The 23,347-nt window shown below is 40.0% G+C and overlaps 1 protein-coding gene across 1 annotated transcript in view; it reads left to right on the forward strand.

The window, feature by feature from the left end:
• The window catches only part of CAMKMT (calmodulin-lysine N-methyltransferase), a 408,013-nt gene that overhangs the window by 335,851 nt on the left and 48,815 nt on the right, over positions 1 to 23,347 (forward strand). The window contains exons 4-7 of the mRNA XM_047068184.1: positions 7,905 to 7,965; positions 10,075 to 10,129; positions 11,193 to 11,256; positions 19,472 to 19,538. Coding sequence (XP_046924140.1) covers positions 7,905 to 7,965; positions 10,075 to 10,129; positions 11,193 to 11,256; positions 19,472 to 19,538 — 247 coding nt within the window. The remainder of the gene's footprint in view (positions 1 to 7,904; positions 7,966 to 10,074; positions 10,130 to 11,192; positions 11,257 to 19,471; positions 19,539 to 23,347) is intronic.

The following is a 23,347-nucleotide window of genomic DNA, read 5'->3' on the forward strand; positions in this document are numbered from 1 at the left end:
ATAGCTAGTTTTTCTTATTTTAGTGTTGGCTGGCTACAGCTTTCTGAAGTTTGTCATATCCAGCAGGCCCCGTTCTGACAGAAGCATCTGGAGGGAACCAATCCTTTGTTTGAAAGAAAATGGAATGAAATCAAATGACCATGGAAACCCAAGTATAATATAGTATTCTTTTTTTTCTTCCAAACAGAGCTCTTGTTTAACTAATGCTTTTATGGAGGCCCAGTGGATAAAGGAAGACTTTTCTCCTATGAGTTAAATGAATTCAGTTTATATAGAAAGCACTAAGGCATAGAGAACTATATGCCTTCAAATAACTTTTAAGGAAGTATCCTAATTCATGACGTGTTTAGGAAACAAGTTATCTAGAATAAGTCATTAATTAAAATATTTTGTGATGCTTTTTGGGGGATCAATGCTTTAGCTACTCTAAATGCCACTTTGGTCATTCTTCTCTGTCTCAATGGGTGATGTCAAGAATATAGCAGAAATGCCTATAATTGATTGATAGAGTCCTACAGTATTATTAATGGACTATAAAAATCTTGAGCATAAGAAAAACCTCCCCATTCATGTCATTGGCTTGTATGTCCTCCTAAAATTTAGAGGTGCCTGGGTGGCTCAGTCAGTTAAGCATACGACTGTTGATTTAGGCTAAGGTCATGGTCTCGTGGTTCATGGGTTCAAGCCCTGCATCTAGCTCTGCACTGGTGGTGCAGAGCCTGCTTGGGACTCTTTAACTTTCTCCCTCTCTCTCTGCCCCTGTCTCTTTCTCTCTCAAAGTAAATAAATAAACATTAAAAAAATTTTTTTTAATTTGTCCTCATCACTTTTCCAATGAGTTTCTCTCTGTTGCATGAAGTCCTTCTAGTCACTGTTCTCCTGGGATGCATACTGAAACCCCACAACTCAGACCTTAAAGCATTTATACTAAAATGTACCTTATGAGAGATAAGAACCGTTACTATATGTCTTGGGTTCCAGAATTATCCCACAAGCAGTTACTTTCAAAAGACCAGACATTTCTGGATTTCAGGTAAACATGGGGGTTGAACAATGCGTTAAAATCACTTCCTTCGAGAAACTGTACTAAATCACTATAGAGAGATGTTTTTAAGACCTAAACACACAAGGATGATAGAATGAGGGGACATATAACAACATAATTTTGGAACCTGGGAAGCGGGTGGATGAGAAGTCACTGACTTAGCAGATTTGAGAAAGCCAGCAGTTAAGAAAGCTGAGAAGCAAACCAATTCATACATCTGAAACTTTGAAAGGCTCAGAAATTGGGGCAATTGTAAAAGTAGGAGTTGAAGGGGGCTAAAATAAGGAAGACTGATTGAAAGCTGTTTATAAAGCAGTTACATCCCTATTCCAGTCTGCTGAGTAACTTCCTCTTCTGCACCCCCAGTGGAAGAGATTTGTTCTCTGGAGAGGGTTAAACTGAAGGGTTTTAGATTAAGGAACACCAGGCACAGTTGAAATCAGAGAGAGTACCAAAAGCAGGCTGGAAGGATTGGGTGAGCATACACAGAGCCACCCACACTCCACTCCGTGCCCACCCATTCAGCCGTCTTCATCTCCAACCAGCTTTTTATCTTTCTATGACTATGTTTAAGCAAACAACAAAGAATTACCAGCTATCTGAGGAAACCTTTTAATGTGACAGGTACCCAAGTCAATGAACATCAGCAAAAACAAACACACAAACAAAACCAACAGCATGAAGAAAACAGACTATGTAAGGATCAGAAAACCTAAAAGAAACTAATTAATATTGTCAAATAATTTTTTAAAAGATTGCATTCTTGAAACAAGAGTAAGATGTTCTAAAAAAGAAATACTCAGAGAACTACCAACAACAATAGCATAAATGAAAAGAACAATAAAAGGGTTGGGAGATAAAGTTGAGGAAATTTCCAAGAAAGTAGAAAACAATGAGAACTAGAAAGCAGGGAAGAATAGATAAGAAAATTAGAGGATGAGTTCAGGAGATTCAACATCCAAATAGCAAGAGTTCCAGAGAAGAAGGACAGGTAAAAATGGAGGTCAGGAAATCATCAACGGAACTTCCCAAAAAACTTTAGAGGATCTGAGAACATCAAGTTTCCAGGTTGAAACTACCCACTGAATCCTGAAAATTCCCAAACATTTACTTCCCACACACTTTTTCAAAGAAACTACTGGAGGATATGTTGCATTAAAATGAGGAAGTAAACCAAGAGAAGAAGACAAAGGATAGAGAAACAAGAGATGAGATACAGCAAAAGGGCAAAAGAGAGCCTGGAATGATAGTGAAGACTGATTCTAGGGGATCAGCTGTGCACCATGCATAGGGCGCATTCGTTCCAGACAAAGGCAGATCAGAAGGCACCAGGAGAGATTTCCTCATGAGGTTGATAAAATACCTGATGTGAGGGCACCTGGATGGCTCAGTGAGTGTCCAACTTTTGATATTGGCTCAGGTCATGATCTCATGCTTCATGGGATCCAGCCCCATGTCAGGCTCTGCATTGACAGGGCGGAACCTGCTTGGAGTTTTCTTTCTCCTTCTCTCTCTCTGCCCTTCCCCTGCTTGTGTGCTTGTGCCTTCTCTCTCTCTCTCTCTTCCCCCCCCCCAATAAATAAATAAAGTTAAAAAAAAAAAAGAATACCTGATGTGAATGAATGTACTGAGAGGGGAAATTGACAACTGGATTTTGAGATTGAATAAAAATCTTAGCAAATGAGAAAAAAAATGGACAATTTTAAACTCCACAGGAAAGAAAATTGTACATGAGAGGAAAAGCAATCATAGTTTACTACATGGCTCAGTATTATTTCATGGCCATAAGGGAATTGACAAAGAGTAGTGATCTTCCCAAAATTATAATATATCTATGATAGGAAGACGGTGATAGTGGGTGGATAAGGAGCATGGTGTGTGTGGCATGGGGAGAGGCGTATAGATGAAAGTGAAAAATGCTTATCTTCCATAGTGGGGGTCAATAGATTTTGCCTGAAACTGAAAAATCAAGAAGTAACAATACACACATATGTAGAAATATGGAAGTAATTGCCAGAAGCATCAACTAAAAGAATTAGAAGTACTAGTTTCTGAGAAAGGAGAAAGACTGGGTCAGAGGGGATGGGTCCTGCTGTTTGTCTTGATCATTCTCATGGAACTCAATGGCTCTTTAAACTCTGGATAAGTTCTTTAAAAATAAAATCCTTTAGGGGCACCTGGATGGCTCAGTCAGTTAAGTGTCCTGACTCTTGGTTTTGGCTCAGGTCATGATCTCATGTTTCGTGATTCGAGCCCCGCTGTAAGCGCAGAGCCTGCTTGGGATTCTCTCTCTCCCTCTCTCTCTGCCTCTCCCCTGCTCACTCTCCCCCACCCTCTCTCCCAAAATAAATAAAGAGGGGTGTCTGGGTAGCTTAGTCAGTTGAGCGTCCAACTTCGGCTCAGGTCATGATCTCACAGTTCATGAGTTCGAGCCCCGCGTCGGGCTCTGTGCTGACAGCCTGGAGCCTGCTTCGGATTCTGTGTCTCCCTCTCTCTGCCCCTTCCCCGCTCATGCTCTGTCTCTGTTTCTCAAAAATGAATAAACGTTTAAAAAAATTTTTTTTTAGCAAAATAAATAAACTTAAAAAATTTCTTTAAAAAAGAGACCACTGTTTCCACAAATAGGAATGAGAAAACTTTTTTAAATAATGACATTATTGAGATATAATTCACATACCACAGAGTTCACTCAGTGGTTTTTAGTATATTCACAAAGTTGTGGAACCATCACCACAATCAATTCTAGAATATTTCATCACTGGTAAAAGGTAACTCCACATTTACTCTCAACCATCCCAGCCCTAGACAACCACCACTCTATATTGTGTCTATGAATTTGCCTATTCTAGGCATTTCATGTAAATGGAAACATGTAGGCACATGGTTCTTTGCTTTGGGATTCTTTCACTTAGCACAATGTTTTCATGTTCCATCTGTGTTGTAGTAGCATGAATCAATACTTCATGTCTTAATTGCCAAGTAATAGTCCATTGCATGGCCATAGCACATTTTACTTATGTGCTTATTAGTTGATACATGTTTGAGTTGCTTCTGCTTTTTGGCTATTAGGAAGAATGCTGCTACATGTACATGAGTACAGATTTTTGTGTGGACCTATTTTCTATTCTCTTGAGTCCATTCCTAGGAATGGAATTATTGGGCCATATGTTAATTCTATATTTAAGTTTTTGGTGAGCTGCTAGACTGTTTTCTAAAGTGGCTTTACCATTTTACATAATTTCTCCTCATCTTCGCCAACATTTGCTATCGTCTGACTTTTTGGTTATAGCCATCCTAGAAGGTGTGATGTGGTATCTCATTGTGGTTTTGATGTGCACTGAGATCACTTTCAAAAACTTAATACATTCGCAAAGATAAAATACGTTGTCAAAATCTCATCGGCAAGGCTTTGAGGAAGTAAACACTCTTATTTGGAGGTATATTTTGGTACAAATTTAGGGGAGGACAGTTTGATATATCACAGGGTGATATGTACTTAGCTTTTGACCAGATTTCCCATTTCTGGGCATTTGACCTATGGAGAAAAACCACATTTGGGGGAAAAAATGTGTCTTCGTTGTACCACGGTTTATAATCTCATTATATCAAGAACTCAAAATAACTTCTCTCAAGAGGAAACTAGCTAAATAAATTATGATGCAGACATAAAATCCCTAGGAAGCCTTTAAACACAATGATGTGGGGTGCCTGGGCAGCTCAGTCATTTGAGCCTCCAACTTCAGCTTAGATCATGATCTCACAGTTCGTGGATTCCAGCCCCGCGTCTGGCTTTGTGCTGACAGCACGGAGCCTGCTTCGGATTTTCTGTCTCCCTCTCTATCTGCCCCTCCCCCATTTGTGCGCACTCCCTCTCAAAAATAAACATTAAAAAAATTTTTTTTTTAATTTTTTTTAACATGTATTTTTGAGAGACAGAGAGAGACAGAACACAAGCAGGGGAGGGGGCCGAGAAACAGGGAGACACAGAATCCGAAGCAGGCTCCAGGCTCTGAGCTGTCAGCACAGAGCCTGACAGGGGGCTTGAACCTACCAGCCGTGAGATCATGACCTGAGCCGAAGTCAGACACTTAACTGACTGAGTCACCTAGACGCCCCAAAATTTTTTTTTTAAATTATGATGCAAGTAGATTTTTATTGTCATGAGAAGTTATCCATCACATATTGAGTGGGGCAAAATCAGATTGCCAAATACCTGCACGATAAGATGCCATTTGTGTAAAATATCTTTGTGCTTGGAGAGCTTTTTTTTTTTAATTTTTTTTTTTACATTTATCTGTTTTTGATAGACAGAGACAGAGCACAAGTTGGGGAGGGGCAGAGAGAGAAGGAGACACAGAATCTGAAGCAGGCTCCAGGCTCTGAGCTGTCAGCACAGAGCCTGATGCGGGGCTCGAACTCACCAGCCATGAGATCATGACCTGATGTGAAGTCGGATGCCCAACCGACTGAGCCACCCAGGCGCCCCTGCTTGGAGACTTTTTATGGAATGATGTCCAAAATGACACTAGGGGTTCTATAGCAGTGGTGGAATTTTAGGTGATTTTATTAACTTTGTTCTACATATTTTTGTATTTAATTTAGTTAAAAATCAACCTCTATAATTTTTTGAGAAAATTATAAAACTCTCTTGAAAGACTATGCATTTTAGAAGTCACATTTTTGTACTTAATCAAAGCTTGAATTTTAGTTAAATACCCTTCCCCTATCATTATTTTTTAAAACCTCAAAACCATCTACTAAAGGCATAAAGAAATTTATTATTCTGGTGATTATACGCACATGGTGTAGAATACTGTCTTGGGCTCTTCCTTTGGAAAATTTTACTATGTGCTTTAGTCTTTATGGAGTTCTTTTTGTGGGGAGGTATGCCAGGTATTAAGGACTTTGGGGTGTGGCAACGTCCACGGGCAGGAGCAGGACAAAAATGTTCTCCATCTGTTCTGTCATTGGGATAATTGTCTGGGGTCCACATATTCTCTCTTCTACTCTTTTGTCCCCCTTCTCAGGAGAATAACATTATTTTTTTAATGTTTTATTTATTTTTGAGAGAGAGAGCTCGTACATGCGTGCAAGCAAGCGGGGTGAGGGGCAGAGAGAGGGAGACAGAGGATCCAAAGCCGGCTCTGCACTGACAGCAGAGAGCCTGATGCGGGGCTCGAACCCAAGAGCCGTGAGATCATGACCTGAGCCGAAGTTGGATGCTTAACCGACTGAGCCGCTTGGGTGCCCCAGGAGAGTCACATTTGACGATGAATTTTTCTTGGAGCACATTATAAGTTAGGAACTGTTCTACATACATATCGTGTATTTTATGTATTTAATCCTCACAGCAATTCTGTGAAATTGATACTACAATTACATTATTTTACAGATGAGGAACCTGAGGCACAGAGAGGTTAAGTAAACTACCCAACGTTACTCAGCTAGGGCATGCAGTCCAACATGCTGGGAGTGGAACCCAACGAGTCTGGTTCCAAAGCACCTGTGGTCTTAACTGCCCTACTCCACTGCCTTTCTGACTTTCCTCATAAATACGACTCCAACGCCTCTTGCTGGGGACCTTGTTCTCTCCCAAACTGTTGTTTCTACTAGAAATACCATGGAGGCTGAACTTGTTGAGCACACTTGACTGGACTCTCCTGCAGCACATGCTTCTGTGGGGTCACTGTCTTTGCTGTCCCTATATTTACCCATTGATTCCCTTAGGCTTTTACTTACCATTTCTTTGCCATCCTCTTTTCTGAAATGTTCGGATTTCCCACTCTTTGAAGCTGGAGAGGCAGCTGGGAGAGAAAAAAAATTTAATGCTCATTAGGTGTTTCAGCTTTGCATCCAGACCCATTAGAAGAGCGTTCAGTGCTAAGGCGGTGAACATTCACTGCTCTTCCTCGGGAAGGCAGAGCCTTCTCAACCTCAGGCAGAGCGAGATGCTGGTGCCCTGCCTGCCTGAGCTTTGAGTCTGGCCCCTTGGGGAAAACATAAGATCATGGTTAATTCTGATCATAGGGGTGATTCACATTCGTTGTGAAAATCTTTGGAAAATATAAAAAAGTGTGAAGGAAACACATTGAAAGCACTTGAAACCCTACCATCCTGTGATAACCACTAGAAACTGTCATTTCCATGCTTGTCTTTTTATTTTTAAGGAATTCACATTCATTCATGAAGACTATATAAGTCGTCAAAATAAATGACTTCTAAGAGATGATTTTAGAAAATGCCCATACATGGACTTTAGTGGGGAGGATTATTGTTAAATTTAAAGATGTGCCAAAAGTTGGTGAAATTTAAAGTTCTTAATTTTAATCTCCAGTTTGATATTTCTAATTGCAGAAAGGAAATCATTGTGCATGTTTGAAAAGATTAGGATGGAATCAAAGAAAAAAGTATAATGACCTCTGGGGTTTTTCTTTGCTCCTTGCAAGTGATTTTTTCATTTATTTTTGCCTCATATGGGCTGCATAAATAGTAGGCATTCAGCTGATGCTTATGGATTGCCTGAGAAGAATGTTCATGTGTACAAGATTATCTACCTGAAATCCCATTAAAACTGAACTTTTAATATTTGTAATTTGATTGTTATTGTTTTTGCTCTCTTATTGTGATTGAAATGTAGTAAAATCTATTTAGGATATTTTACTGTTTATCTGGGAAGGGAGCTATAATCAACAACAAAAGAAACCCATGTGATATGACATATTACAAGTAATAATTATGTTAAGTTTGGTTCAGGTGGAAATACCTTGTGCTGAACATTATTTTTAAAAGCAATTTCTTACGAGAATGATTATAGAACAGACTCCTATAATCAAAAAGTGTATCCTCTTGTGTTTTCCAGGCATCTGGCCATCTGAAGAGGTTTTGGCTTACTACTGCCTCAAGCACAGTCATATATTCAGGTACAAAGCTGCACTTAAAAAGATATTTTTTAGCCCCTTGTGGATATTGTGTCTGCATGTTAACGATTGCCATGATTGCATTCTTCAAATTAAGTTGTTAGAAACATAAAAAAAGAAAGAGAGAAAGGAAGGAAAGAGGAAAAAAAGGAAGGAGGGAAGGAAGGAAAGAAGGAAGGAAGGAAGGAAGAAAGAAAGAGAAAGAAAGAAAGAAAGAAAGAAAGAAAGAAAGAAAGAAAGAAAGAAAAATAAAAAGAAAGGAAAAAAGTTCATGGTGAAAACATGTTGCTTCTGAAAAAGAAATCTGAATTGCCTTTGGGTACTAATATTGCACAGCAAGCTTTTTGCTATATGTCAAAGGCTTTTGATTTCCACTCAAGGCATTTTATTTCACTTTGATTTTGGGGAAACAAAAGTGAAGCTCCAATCAATCCTTACTGATTGTGAAGGTCAAAAAAAAAAAAAAAGAAGAAGAAAAGAAAAGAAAGAAAAAAAAACAAACCACAATAAGGACATTCTTTAAACTTCTGCTAGGGAAATCATTGCAGAATATTTGATAAATATATACCCCACAGCTCTTATTTAAAGATGCCATCCCACCCCTGGTTTTAAAGGTATTTTATATACCTAACAATATGTATTTGTAAAATATAAATTACTATTACAGACTCATGCTACGGAAATAACTGTTTTCAATTGTCAGTGTGCATTATAGATTAAACCCATGGATGGGATTTAGGAAAGAGGGGGGAAAAACCTCCTTTTATTTAAAAATTCTAAAGATGTTTGGTAGACCCAGAAAATACAGGTTTTTCATTTTAATTCTCATTTAATAAAAGTCATCTAATATATACTCCCTGAATAGCCCATTATGATTCCAGACAAGTCACTAGAGATCATGGTGTGTGTTTTAACAATATGTACTTACAAGATTGGGTCAATAATATGTATTTTTTGAAGCTCTGTGGCCCATATTTACCAACCAGTCTATAATTGCTTTGAACAACTAAATGTCCATTAAGTGCATTTCGGAATGTGAACATCCTCGTTTGGCCTCTTCTCTTCCTCTTCCCTCTCTTTGCACCTCTCCCTCCCTTTCAGTTCTCTCTCTCTCTCTCTCTCTTTTTCTTTTCCCCTGTGGAGGTGATAAACTTCCCAACCTGGGAAGATGCAACAATCTTAAGGGTTTAAGCATATAAAATAACAGCAGGGCAGTATTGAATTTGGGCCACAAAGCTGCCCTGGGAGTCCGGCATTTGGCTCTTCTCGCTGTGCTTAAGCTTGACTGGAGCTCCAATCATCGAGCTGTGGGCCAGGGCAAGAATGTCACACGTTGAGGGCTAATATGTAGGCACAAAGGGGAAGGTGAGTGCCGAGTGCCACCCTAGACTGTCCGCTTTAACTCTGAACCGCTTTACTTTGGAGCGGCGAAGTCAGAGCCCGGTCATTACTTTAGCCCGGGTTCGCTGGCTTAACCATATTATGCCCCTGCATTGTTTATTCACTGTGTTGTGTTGGGGTCAGTTGTGATTTAAGTGTTAATTGCTAAATGCTCTTTGTGTAATTGTTCTTTATGGGGGCGGTTCGGCTTTCCAAAATGTTTCAGTTTGGTTTCCATTTTTTTTTTTTTAATTCCAGATTGCATTTATTTGTGTGTGTGTTGTGTGTGTGTGACTATAACATAGGTATATACACACTCATATATGTTCTTCATTTACTTGTCTAACTGTTTTTGAAGGAATGAATGTGGATTAACAGTGTTATCCTTTCCTAACAATTATCTTTCGCTACTCTAGCTAGTTTAGTTCTAAAAGACAGCGCCATTGACAAGGGAAAAAAAGGGAACCTTCTCAGATTTTTCAGCTCAGCGGTGGTAATGTTGCAGTGAACACTAATGAGGGAACCCCCACTGATTTGCCTGCTTTGTGACTTTTCTATTTCATAATTATTTTTAAAACGCAAAGCAACATGAGGTAGCCTAGTCATGTCTCTACAACTTCCTGGTAGTGCCGTTCTTACTGCAGATGGCAATTTGTTCTTGTAACATATATATCTCTCTGACCATTTTCATCTAATTTGTATGGGTTCTACCATTTCTTTTCTCTCTTTCAGGGACCTTGCTGTGTGTGAGCTAGGGGGTGGCATGACATGCTTGGCTGGGCTCATGGTAGGTCTTTTCTCAATTCCAATCCCATTCAGAGGGGGGAACAAAAGGAAAAATGTTCCAGGGCCTCCAACTGCTGGGTCAGAGAACCGTCAACAGCATCAGCTGCGGTCAAGCTGCCGGGTCTTGAGAGACCTTCTAGATTGACTTACTTTCGGATCATATTGATTTTATGGTTGCCTCGATGAGCAGAAACATTTTACCTCAGTGTAGTCAATATCGCTTGTTGTGACATTCCAGGCCTCGCGCAGTCTTTCTTTGCCATAGCGAAAGCATTTTTTTTTTTTTTTTCAGATTATAGTCCCATTTGCTAAGATACAGGAATAGCCCGGCGAATCACAGTTGGAGCACCATGATATAGCTGCTAATGTTTTGCCTGCATTATTACACCAACAAACATGATCCAGAGCGCTCAGTAATTAGATTCTTTTGAATTAGATTGGCCATTCAGGAACGTCGTTCCCCATTCTCTGGGTTCTGAGTCATGTATTCAGGAGATATTATGTAGCAGCACAGTGCATTAGACAAGTTTTTATGTCTCTACAAATAAAAGCATATTGTTACACTGATTGGCATTTGACAAACCTGTCGCTCTTACACAATGTGTCGAGGTTACAGCCCAATGTGCGAGCATGTCAAAGCTCACAAAAAAATTACCCTCACAAAGCCATCTGCCTGCAATGCAAAGTTATATGAAGGGCATCAGGCAGTCAGACAGAAGCGAGCTGAAAGGCAGAGTGACAGACAGCCTTGTATGATGGCTCTACTAGATAAACAGAAGCCCACAAATGAAAGCCTCTCAGAATACCATCATCCGCTGTCACAATGCAATTACCGAACAGAATGATAGCAAGATAGAGGCTCCCGCAAATGGAATGATAAAAGTATTGACTGATTTGATTGAATGATTAAAATAATGCAGACATAAAATGGAAAAAGATTGAAGATTGTTACAGAGGAATAGGTGAGGAAGCATGATACTGAAGGCTTGTCATTCCTGTCTTCACTTCCACACAGACAAGCATATTTGCTCATTGTTTGCTGTGCTCCTTTTTTTTTTTTTCAGGTTGCTATTTCTGCAGATGTCAAAGAAGTTCTGTTAACTGATGGGAATGAAAAGGCCATCAGAAGTATCCTTATTCAGATAGAAAACGGGTTTGTTGTGCTCATTCCCTTTTCCCGGCTGAGTAACAATTGATATAAAGAAAGACAGCATGGGGTATTAAAAGAGAATTCCCCCCACACACATGATAAGTAATTAAGAAAAAGTAGAGATATATGGGATTCATTGGATACAACTGTTTTTTTTTTTCTTTTATCTCGATAGATTTTTACAGTCACTTCTTGTTAAAGGAGCCTATGATTTATGGACCTCTCAAGGCAATAAGAGCATTTGTTTCATAATAATTTCCAGGCATTCTTGTCCTTTTATTTCCACGGAAGTTTCCCAGGATAAAAGAAACAACTGAATATTTATTATATTGGATATTGCTTGCAAAAATTAACATCCAGCTTCATGTTCATTATGACCTTTCTTGCGTTTGATACTGAACGTTATGTGCTAAGTAGCACGGTACCTACTCTCATTGCTAAGGGGTTACCTGTATCTCCCCATTGGAAACAGCTATCAGTCTTTCATTATTTCCTCTTATTTAGGATTATAAAAGCTATCTCTTTTTTTTTCTGCTATGCTGTTACAGTTCAAACCCCATTATATTAGATTATGCTTTACCAATATGTACACAGAGTTCGTGAAAATTGAACTGTACTTTAACTAAGAAAGCAAGCATAATTTGTGGCTACTTTAGCAATCGAGCTGACTTGTTCAGGAGCAGTTAACAGCCGTTAGAAATTGAGAGGCGAAGTGGAAGGTATATTTGCTTTGGATTTTTTTGGTGTGCCTTACATTTGCATCATGAAGGAGGCAATCTACTTACGTGAATTCTAGACCCCTAAAATGCCAAAGCACTTTTGATTTTTGTGGCCTCTTACATAAAGCCTGTTTTCGATTTTCTTTTTCTACCCCTGCTATGTAATTTTTTTTTTTTTTTTAAACAAAACTTGCAGCAGCTCTATCAGGCTGCTCGAACAGGAGAAAGGGGATGTAAGAAGCACAGTAGCTAATATTGTTCCGCAGCACCTTCTGTGCTCTACAGAGCCCCACCCAGCTAATTGCTTGACAGGCTTAAAAAAAAAAAAAAAAAAAAAATTCGGGAAGGAAAAACAGCCAATCACAATCTTGGCCTTTCACACAAGGGAAAGAGATCACAAAAGGTGCTTCCTTTTTTAAGATGCAGGATTTTAATCATGATCTTCAGACTGTCGCAAGTTTCTCAAAATATCCCCGGAGATGAGCCTGTGCTGTTTCATTCACTCTGCTTTATTCTGAGTTATGCCTTGCACTGTATCATTTCACTGTGCTCCTCCTTCGCATGTCAGGGAACACAGACAGTGAGATGAAGTCAGGTATGCTGGCTCAGCCCCAGTGGATGTTCCCCCACCCCCCTTGGGGGTGGGGGTGGGGAAAGGAGGATTATTGGACAAGAGAGGGTCAATTTAGCCACAGAAACTTCCAGGTTGGGCCCGGCAACCCAAGGTTTTCCTCCAAGTCAGCAGGTGCCTCATTTAATAGCGTCAGAAACAAATTCGAACTTTTATCAAACTATAGGAACATCTGTAGTCGGCATGTAAATTTAATCGTGCTAAAATTATTATAGAGCTAAAGTACAGAGCTTCCAAAGAAGGGAAGCAATGCTAATGTCATTAATTAACACACCTTTGCTTTAAACAGCAAAGATGCCATGCCAGCTCTTGAAACCGGAGAGGAAAAATCTTAGATTCTGTATTCACTCTGCTGGCCTTTCAAGGAAATGATTGGTACAGCCCCCTCCCAAGAAAATGGATTTTTAACATTTGGTCCTCAGAAGCTCAGCCCTGAGAGTGCTTTATTGTGCTGGGTTTTACAATGGGTTTAATATAGCGGGGTGCCAAAGGGCAGGAGGGGAAGAACTTTACAATGTAGATAAAGTAGGTCCTTTCAGGATGCAGACCAAAACTCGTAGTGTGTTTTATTTCATCTCTCAGGACTTTCCTGATGGAGTTCAGTTTTTATCATGCAGCTGTTCTGTGTGTGTGCCTTTTTCTTTTGTAACTAGATCTAATTTTTTTTTAATTAAGAGAAAAAAGCATGCATAAAGCCTTAAAAATTGGCAATGTGTTTCTCCTGCTTTTAATACCGATGTTATTCTCGATTTGCTAACAGAGCTTACAATTGGCATTCGTTGTAAGCTGTTTTCCTGAACAGGGTTAATATGAATGAAATTTTTTTTTTCTATTTGTGTGCCCACTTTCTGTGAGAATAACTAATTTACTGAATCACATACTGTTGATGCATATAGATCGAAACAAATTCATTTAAAAATTACTGTTTACATCTTTCCTTTAAAATTTTAGGAAGCCTAAATTATATACCAGTTGTAGGATATTATCCAAAAATTACTTTCTAAAAAGTAAAAGTGGATGTCAACAAAAAAAAAGGGGGGGGAGAAACATTGCCAGAAGCCAGGAAATCTCTAAGCAAAGCTGCTAATTATTCTTAATGGGCAAGATGAGCACATTAAGAAACAAATGAATACATCAGTGAAATGTAATTGAAAATCGACCTGGCAATCGCACATCACATCTGAGTATTGGCCTGTATATTATTCTCATCATTTTAAAAATTATTTTTGTTGTTTTTGGCATCTGAATTTAATGAATCCAACTGAATCTTACTTTCCAGTCTCTTAGGCTTATAAGGTTCTAGTTTTTACCTTTTTTTTTTTTAAAAAAAAACACAGCATGTTTTGATATTTCCTTTTTATCTTCTGTTATTTCTATTTTTTAACATGTAATGAATGGATGACTTCTGAATCTTTATTTCATAGAAGCATGTCAACCAGTTGTGAGGTTATTTATAATCTTCCCTAAGATGTACCAAATGGATTGGCTATGTCTTTCAGAGCTCTTTCCCTTGACCCTGGAAAGCTAGATGTTGATTTGAGATCTACTAAACAGAGATATCTGAAAAGAGATTAAGACTTGAGGTATAAGTGAATGTTGTAAGTCCTAAATATTTTCTTAGACTCGTGGGTACGTGCCCCTCAGGTTCTCCTTGGTCCTTAAACTGCATTGCTGGGTCTAACCCAGAGCCCCTCTACCTGAGAGCTCCCTCTCCTTACAGATGCCATGTGTATCTGCACCCAAAGAGAACAAGAGATAAATTAGAAATGGGATCCTTTGGTTCGTCCACTTCTCAAATTTACCTAAAATAGTTTGAAATGCGTTCCCTCTGCTTTGGCGTGGCCCTTTTGGTGTAATAAAGAAAGAAATCTCTCGGTGCCTACAGATAATAATTACTCACTAAAGTTCATAGCTGGTGATGACAATGACAGAAGAATAGGGGAGGGAAGTGATATACTGAATTACTGTCGATGCTAAGCCTCTTCCAAATCATCATGAATAAAAGTACAACACCCAGAAGTGAGGAGCCCTCTCTGGTATACTCACTAATTCCCCCAACACAAGCACCCTGCCTTGATCCATCCTTAGGAAACATCAAGTGTATTATCTGCAGACTGTGGAAGTGCTTGTTGACCCATCTCTTGTGCTCCTGACTCAGGCGTCTTATTCCCCCAGCATGCACAGTCCGGATCATGATCTCGAGCTCAGGGTCCACCAAAAATTGGTAAATCTCCTGTGCATTTTAAAGGCGCTACCCCTGGCTTAACATTATTTATTAGCAGAATCCCTGACTTGAGGAATTAATAAATTCAGCTTCATGTAGACTGCGCAGCCTGTGCTGTGGATGGCTGAGACCTTGGGAATGCCACGCCATCGTCCTGTGTTCAGGTCTCTTCCTCTAATAGCTGTGCCAACTGCACTTGTTTGGTGGCTGAGTCATTAATGGATTCCATGTGCCTCATACTGGGTAGGAACTCAATAAATGGCTTTGGAAATTCAATTTAAATTAAGTAATAAATTAATCTAAGTAATTAATTAAAACTAACCCAACCACTATTAATTGCACGCCATTTCAGGTGCTAAAGACATAGCAGTGGACAAGACGAACCAAGTGCCTGTTCTTATGGGACTCGGACTGTGCCTTGGCTGGAGCATATTTATACATAGGAAAGACATTGAAAATCTGCAGGGCAGAAATTCTTTGATTCCTCCCAGTTATTTAAATTCTACAATATAGGGGCTTCAGGGTAGCTCTGTCGGTAAAGCATCCTACTTCGGCTTAGGTCATGATCTCACGGTTCACGAGTTCAAGCCCCACGTCCGGCTCTGGGTTGACAGCTCAGAGCCTGGAGCCTGTGTCAGATTCTGTGTCTCACTCCCTCCCTGCCCCACCCCCCAGCTCGTGCTCTGTCTCTCTGTCTCTGTCTCTCAAAAATTAAATAAACAAAAATAAAATAAACAATAATTGTAGAAATAAATTAATATTTATAATTAATATTTATAATTTATAAATAAATGTGAATAAATTTATATTTATAATTTATAATATATTATGAGAAAATAAATATAAATAAATATTAAATATAAATAAATAAATAAATAAATAAATAAATAAAAATTTTAAATGTTTGTTTATTTTTGAGAGACAGAGAGACAAAGCTCGAGCAAGTGAGGGGCAGAGAGAGAGGGAGACGCAGAACCCGAAGCAGGCTCCAGGCTCTGAGCTGTCAGCACAGAGCCCAGTGTGGGGCTTGAACTCATGAACCGCGAGATCATGACCTGGGCCGAAGTCGAACGCTTAACCAACTGAGCCACCCAGGCGCCCCCTGCTAATTATAATCAACATTAAAAATTTTTTTAAATAATAAATTCTACAATATAAACGTTAACCTAATTAGTTCTGAGTGGCAGGGAGAGAAAATAAAGCCTAACTGCCAAACCTCACCAGCCTCGTCGTCCTTCCAAAGCTTTTGCCTGAACTCTTGAAAAAGATAATGAATTGGCATGAATTAGGCAATGTGTCAGGCTCATCCTATGGAGTACTCCATTAAGCCTATAAAATTAAATAAATTAATTTATTATTTATTAGCAGAATCATTATTCCTATTTTTGAGGTGGAGCTCAGAGAGGCTAATTTACCGAAGTTCACACAGCCGTTAAGTATCAACATCAGCTTAGAAGCCAGCCAGGTTCATTTGGCTTCAAAGCTTCCCTCCCCCCACCCCCATTAAACCATTCTGTTTCACCAAAACCTAGAATGGTTTGCTGAGTGTCATCTTACATTTTCCTCAGCACCCTCAGTAAGAAAAGGCCTCTCATCCAAAAACATAACAGTTGACACTGCTAACAGAGTTCAAAGCATCTCCTGTCATCCTCTCAATTCCTTTGATAACAACCACATTTAAGAATGTTTTGCAGCCTTTAAACTGGCAAATATTGCCACATCAAGCATTTTTAAAAACCAGTGATCAAAATGAACAGGATTTATATTATAACTTCATGGTTTTCGACCCTCACCTTGGATGGTCCAGTGAAAATAAAGGTAACATAAACTCAGAAAGTAATGCTTTCTGAATCACAATGTTTGTTTTATTATTTTATGTTATTTTTTTAAGTAGGCTTTACAGCCAGTGTGGGGCCCAACATGGGGCTTGAACTCACAACCCTAAGGCGAGGACCTGAACTGAGATCAAGAGTTGGACGCTTAACCGACTGAGCCACGCAGGCTCTTATATATACATATATCTATATATATATATGGATTGGATTTCCTTTGTTACTCTGAAGTGACACTAAAAAATGATAAAATTTATTATTAGATACATGCCAACCAGAGGAACCACCTCAAAATCTGACCTAAAGTGAAGGTTGGGGGGAGCAGAATATCAGAATGTATCTCTTAAGATATTTAAATACACTACTGCCATTTGTTTTTCTCTTTGGACTTGTTTTAATATAAAAAACACCTCCTAGGGGCGCCTGGGTGGCTCAGTTGGCTAAGCGTCAGACTTCAGCTCAGGTCACGATCTCACAGTTCGTGGGTTTGAGCCCCGCGTCGGGCTCTGTGCTGACAGCTCAGAGCCTGGAGCCTGTTTCAGATTCTGTCTCCCTCTCTCTCTGACCCTCCCCCGTTCATGCTCTATCTCTCTCTGTCTCAAAAATAAATAAACGTTAAAAAAAAAATTAAAAAAAAAATAATAAAAACACCTCCTAAACCATAAAACATATTTCCTTCCCAGTTCTAAAAATAAAGCAGCCCAAATACTGCTGTGAATTTTTTTCATTATATATAAAAAAAAAGCACCTCCAGAATTACAAATACGTACACTTGCTTCAACCTGACCACCCAGTGCCACAGGTTTATAAATTGTATAAAAGCATAGAGCGTTAAGATGTTTACTAAAAATTATTAATAGGTTTTCAGGCTTATGTAATTTAACTTCCCTGTGACTATTTTATAAGAAGTATTACCTCCACTAACAAAATAATATGTTTGGCTTGATAGATTAGTCATGTACTCACACGACGCTACAGGTGAACCAGGCACATTGTTGCATGCGGTGGGATGTCATGGAAACATCGAGAAGGGTGTGGCCGGCGTGTGGGGGAGCATAACCAAAAAACAGTTGTCAGTTGATTCTTCACTAATTTTGGTCTTCTCAGAATAAAGATGTCAGCTGTCCTTTCTTACAAGACAATTCGTTTAGAAGACTTTCCTGAAATACTTTCTTCCTGAAATAGACAGAACTGTAGGCCGATGTGTCATTTTAGTTAATCAAAACAAGTAGGCAAATTAGTCTCTTTTATTTTTTTAATGAATGTAATTTAACGGTATTTAATTTGCATACAGGAAAGTTCACCCAGAAAAAAAAAAAAAAGTCTCCATATAATGCACTTTTGTAAACCTCCACAAAGCCCTTCATTAGGAGACCTAATTGATTTTTCCTACCCACTCCTGGGGGGGAGAAAGCTATCACAGTACCTGCTTATTCACTCAGAGAAGAAATGGGTGTGCCTGATGTTTCAAGCAGAGATTTGGGTTAAAAAGTCCTGTGGCTCTGTTCTTACGGGGAGATCTTGGCCAATGCTTGTTTGGAGCATTCAGGAAATCTGTTTTTCTATAATAAAAAAAAAAAAAAAAAAAAAAAGGAAATCTGTTTTTCTGAGCAATAGGGGAACATCGCTTGTCTGCTTGGTGTCCTCCCCATGGGCCCAATTTAGTTCAGCTTGCAGCCTTCAGTGGAATTATTTTATTTCTTGCTTATTTAAACCTGCCTTGATCAGAAAGAGGGACTTGGAGGCTTTTTACAGTGACGCATAGGATATACCATATGAAATAAATGAGAAAGTGAGGATTATTGAAATCAGAAAGCCAGGAAAATATGATGAAGCCAGGATGAGAGGTCAGTACAGAAAACACATACCATAAGAGCTCTTGTGGTTGATAGAGTTTGGTCATCCATTTGGCTCTGGACAAACGGCTCTGTGCTTTGCACAGGCACCAGAGCAAGAAGAGAAACGAGGACAGTTGTAAGATTTATAGCGCCCGGAAGTTGAAGCAAAAAGGGTTGATCTCAAGTCTAGCCTTGCCCCGGTGTTGGAATGTGACATGATTTTTCCCACAGGCCCTCATCAAGATGGCGCTGTGTGATGTAATGGACTAGCTCCTCAAAACATCTCTTCGAGAAATACGGCTTTTCTCTTACAAGCCCTTATGTGCCAGCAGATGGCCAAAGGCCGCAGCATGAGTCTGTAAAGCCACTTCTTCAAGGGGCCTTTCCCTGGACTGACTTTCTTCTTTAGTAATTTGTTTTCTCTCAAAGGCTCTCCAAGCTTTTCTGTCTTTCGCCTCTCACTTCCTCCCAAGCCCTTCCCTGCTGCTCGTCCCCATACTCTCTGCTAGCGTTTACGAGATTGGAAATTCTTCAACCTGGAGAGTCTCCGAAAACTGCCTTTGCCCTCCCCACTGACTGAAAGAGGCTTGCCTTGGGGCTTGCAGCTCGTTTAAGCAAGTGGGGCATGGTGCCCACGCAGGAGTCATCTACACCCACCAGCACTCATAGCCCTGGGCCTTGCCAACATGCTCCCTGAATGTCCATTTCACGGGTGACAAAACTGCAGCCCAGCAAGTCCAGAGAGCTTGCCTGTGGCAAGCAGTTCAACATTGGTGGTGAAGAGTGGTAGGAGAGCCAGGGCTAGACCCTTCTTCTACAACTCTTCTCTTTTCACCGTGCTGATTCCATGTACAGTAAGAAGATCATCGTGTTTGTGGACCTTTTGGTTTGGTTTTGTTTTGAGTCAGTTGACAGTCTCTGCAGAAGCTTTCTTAACTGTGTCCTTCAGACGTGAGAGACATCATCACAAGGAATCAGAAGGCTGGTGTGTTTAAAACTCGGAAAATATCAAGCGGGTAAGCTACCCTTCTGCATTAAAACACTCTGGTGTTCTCACTACTAGGGATGATTGTTAAAAATAATAATAGCTAACATTTGCTGAGCATTTACTGTGGGTCAGGCCCTGTTCTAAGCACTTTAAAAGTATCTCATTTAATGTTGAAAAGAAGTTGTAATGAGGCAGACGGACATTTCCATTATCTTCAATTAATAAATGAGGAAAACTGAAGTGTATTGAACCCTGGGTTGGGAATGATTTAAGGGTTGAGAGTGTACAGGATGAGGCTGGGGAGGTCCCTCGTGAGACCTCCTTATGAAGGCTCTGTTACTAGGGGCAGTCTTGCTCCCAGGGACTTTTTCATTGTCCTGACCTGGGGAGAGGATTGCTACTGACATCTGGTAGACAGAGGCCAGGGATGCTGTTCAACATCCTGCAATGCACAAGACGGACCCCTTTGAGAAACCTCGCTCCATTCATGATTGTAAAATGGGCTAGGTGTCCTTTCCCTTTCAGCTTCTGTTGATTCCTATTCAAACTTAGAGAAATGCCTCCCCTCAACCAAAACAATAGTGCTTTCTGTGATGCTACATTTCCTTTTGCCCTGATGATAGGAACCAGAAGAGTGAGTAATCATCGTTCGGTACTTTTCCCATGAAATGTCTGTATTTGTGCATTTTTCATGCATAGGTCAAACCCCAGACATTAGAAGAACAGTCTGATTTTTAACTAACTATTTCATTTATTTATTACTCTTAACCTGTCACCCTTTGATATTTTGAGTTTTCTCTGTGTTGAAGATGCTTTCCCACCCAAACTGCTCAGTTTGGGGGTGTGGGAGGGAGATGAATGAACAGCAACAACGCTTAAAACCTACAGTGGTCAACACATTGGGACGAGGCCATGGAATAGCAATAATTATTTTTCTCTCCTGTCAGCTGGTGAAGATAATGGAGTGTCCACGTATGTGTTTTGAAATTTCGCAGTAGAATGTCAGAGTGGGCTGGTGGCACAGGGGACGATGTGCTCTGTGTTCCTCATATAAATAACAAACCCTTTCTGTTTCCCAGAAAGCCTCAGGCAGGTCAGGAGAAAGAGCAATCTGTTACCTGTGTATCCTTCATTCTTAGGACAGCCTTCGCTCCGCGGTGTAGACTGCCCTACCCTTCTGGGGAGGCCTTCTTTAGGGACGTGATTTGCAACCTGGTCTTTTAGTTATCAATCAAAAGCACATTTTCTGTGTTGTCCTCATTTACATTTATTTAATGCTTAAGGTCATTTGTGACCATTTGAGTGTATTTCAGCATATGGAATCAGGGAATAATAGATTTCAGCATCATGCTGTGAAGTGAGATTGTGTTTTTACAAGACATAATGTTGTTTACTGGGTGTTAATAATCACTAATTAATAAACATATCTACATTTCTAAAATGTGCCATTTTGAGGAATAAAAATGTCAAGTGTTTAACTTATGGAGTGCAACAGAATTTGCTGTCATCTTTTCATAAAATAATTGTTACAGAAAGAAGCAAAATGTCGTTATCCAACACAGGACGTTTCCAAAATGGCCTTTGTTTCTATTTACCTGTTATTAAAAATGCGATCTCTAAATATGTTGTTCTGATATGTACCTGGACATATAACATGGCAATAGTCTTATAGGAACCTCCCAAGGTGAGAGATTTGGGGTTTTTGTCTTTATCTTCTATTCACTGTGGTCAGTTTTTTCTCTTCTGACCTCTGCAGGCATTTTGTCCAAAGTCTACTAAAAACACTTTGCCAGATAACCGGCGGATGAGTCAGACCTTGAAACGCCTTGATCTCATATTAAGAAGCTACTTGACCACTTAACCTTCCAGAAGCTAAGAGGGAACTGCCAACCAGTGATGTAGTAATCAGCATTTCCCTTCTCTCCACTGCTTTCCCACCCATAACCAGTACAATATGATGAGCACATTAGTTCCATGCGAGAAGAAATAAAAGGAAACTGTTCACAAAAGAGCTAAGATATAGTTCAATGTTCTTTTTTATTGCCTCAATGCCTATGCAGAATTTCTCCTCCAAATTGGAGGTGTGGGATAACAGTAGCGACAGATAACTAAGAAGTATTTACCATAGCTACAAAGCCCACCTGTGAGCCCAATATTTCTGCTATTGAAAAGCACTTCAAAGCTTGACATGAAGTTTGGAACAGCCGAGAGTTTCCTGTGACTTCATTCGCAAAGGAGATGTGACAGCAGAAAGGTGTATCAGGGTATGAGGACACGGGGCCTAGGAAACGGTGTGTTTTTAGAAAGGAGCGGGAAACTGCCCAGAAATGGCAACGGCACCCCAAGCTCCCCTTCCCGCTGCTCCAACAGCATGCTCAGTGACCATCAGCCTCCTCTTGCCTCTCAGCCAGGGCAGACGCGGGTGCCTGTGGGGCCCCACATTTTGAGGGCTCTCTTCAGGAGAATGAATTTGATGACATCTTACTTTGGCAAATTTTACAGAAGCATTTGACCATAGGAACACATCACTTGGGGCGCCTCATGTGCTTGGAAGGAGCCTGTGCAAGTAAGGGACCCAGATACTTAAGCTCCACTAGCTTCACAACGAACCCACCCCTGCTCTCCTAAACATCACCACCCTTGCCTAGAATAACGCCCTTCCTTTAATAACAGACTTTCTCACTCCCCCTGTTCCATTCTAATCCCAGTCTAATTGTTGCGTAGTGAGACAGACGTATCTGTGGAGGCCCGGGAGCTTTAGCCCCGGTGAAGGAAGATCTAGGATGCCCATTGATGAAGCGTTATATCCATTTCATCTCACAGATCTTAATACAGTCATTTGATGGTTCACGTGTTTGTCCATCCATGTAGCCATCCACTCATTTAACTGATAGGTCCAAGGCATTCTGCCTTTGAGAATATAAATATGGAGTTAGCGAGAGTAACTTGTGAACAAAGGAAATTGTGCTGCTAAATATAGCCAGAGAGTGGTGGAAAGAGCAAGGATATTTACGGCTTCTCAATTGTTAGGTTTATCTGAAGCTGTCTTCAAAACCTTGACTGTCTCATAAAAAAGCATTTGGAGCTTTTGACGTCTACATATTGCTGGGTGTTCTAGAATTAGTGAATGGCGTCATTCTCTGGTTAATATTAGTTAACAGTTACAGTATTTTAAAAAATCTATTAAATATACCCTGCTGTGATATTAAAAGTAAGTTTCTACCGAAGAAAAGAGTTTATCTTTGTGCGAAAATTGCTGGCGAATTTAGGCCTGTGACTTGTATTATTCTTTGATAAACCATTAATTTTAGTAAACTATGGAACTTATTATAACATTTAAGACTTCTTTATAACCCAAATTTCACCTTTATGTGGGCCCCCAGGACTGGCTATTGGCCCCATTGCCCTACTGCTTTTTAAGATTTATGTTTTTTCTGAGGCTCATTTCCTTTTAAAGGTTAAATCAAGGGTGTGAAAAATGATTCTAAAAGTGTAAATGTCCACCGAGTGGGATCCAGTTGCTGATTTTTCTAGGCCTTCTGCAGCCTGCCCTCACTTCCTTCACTCTCCTCATTCAGTCTAGCTCCCTCTGCTTCCCCAGCATATGCCTTCTCCCTTGGCCCTCTCCAGGGGCCTTCTCCCATGGCCACCCAGGCCTCTGCACTCTCTGGACACATTTGGTCTTTCCCATCACTGGCCTTAACCAGTCCTATTCCCTTCCCCCTCGTCCTTCTAAATTCTTCCTTGTAGGATGGCCTAATTATCATTTATCCTGCCTTAATCTTGTCATCCTTTTAACTTCCATTGGCCTTAGACTGATCCCACAGTTAAAAGTGC

The sequence above is a fragment of the Lynx rufus genome, unplaced genomic scaffold, assembly GCF_022079265.1.
Source record: "Lynx rufus isolate CCGP_SWC_20201006 ecotype Redwood Valley unplaced genomic scaffold, mLynRuf1.p SCAF_8, whole genome shotgun sequence".
NCBI lineage: Eukaryota > Metazoa > Chordata > Mammalia > Carnivora > Felidae > Lynx > Lynx rufus.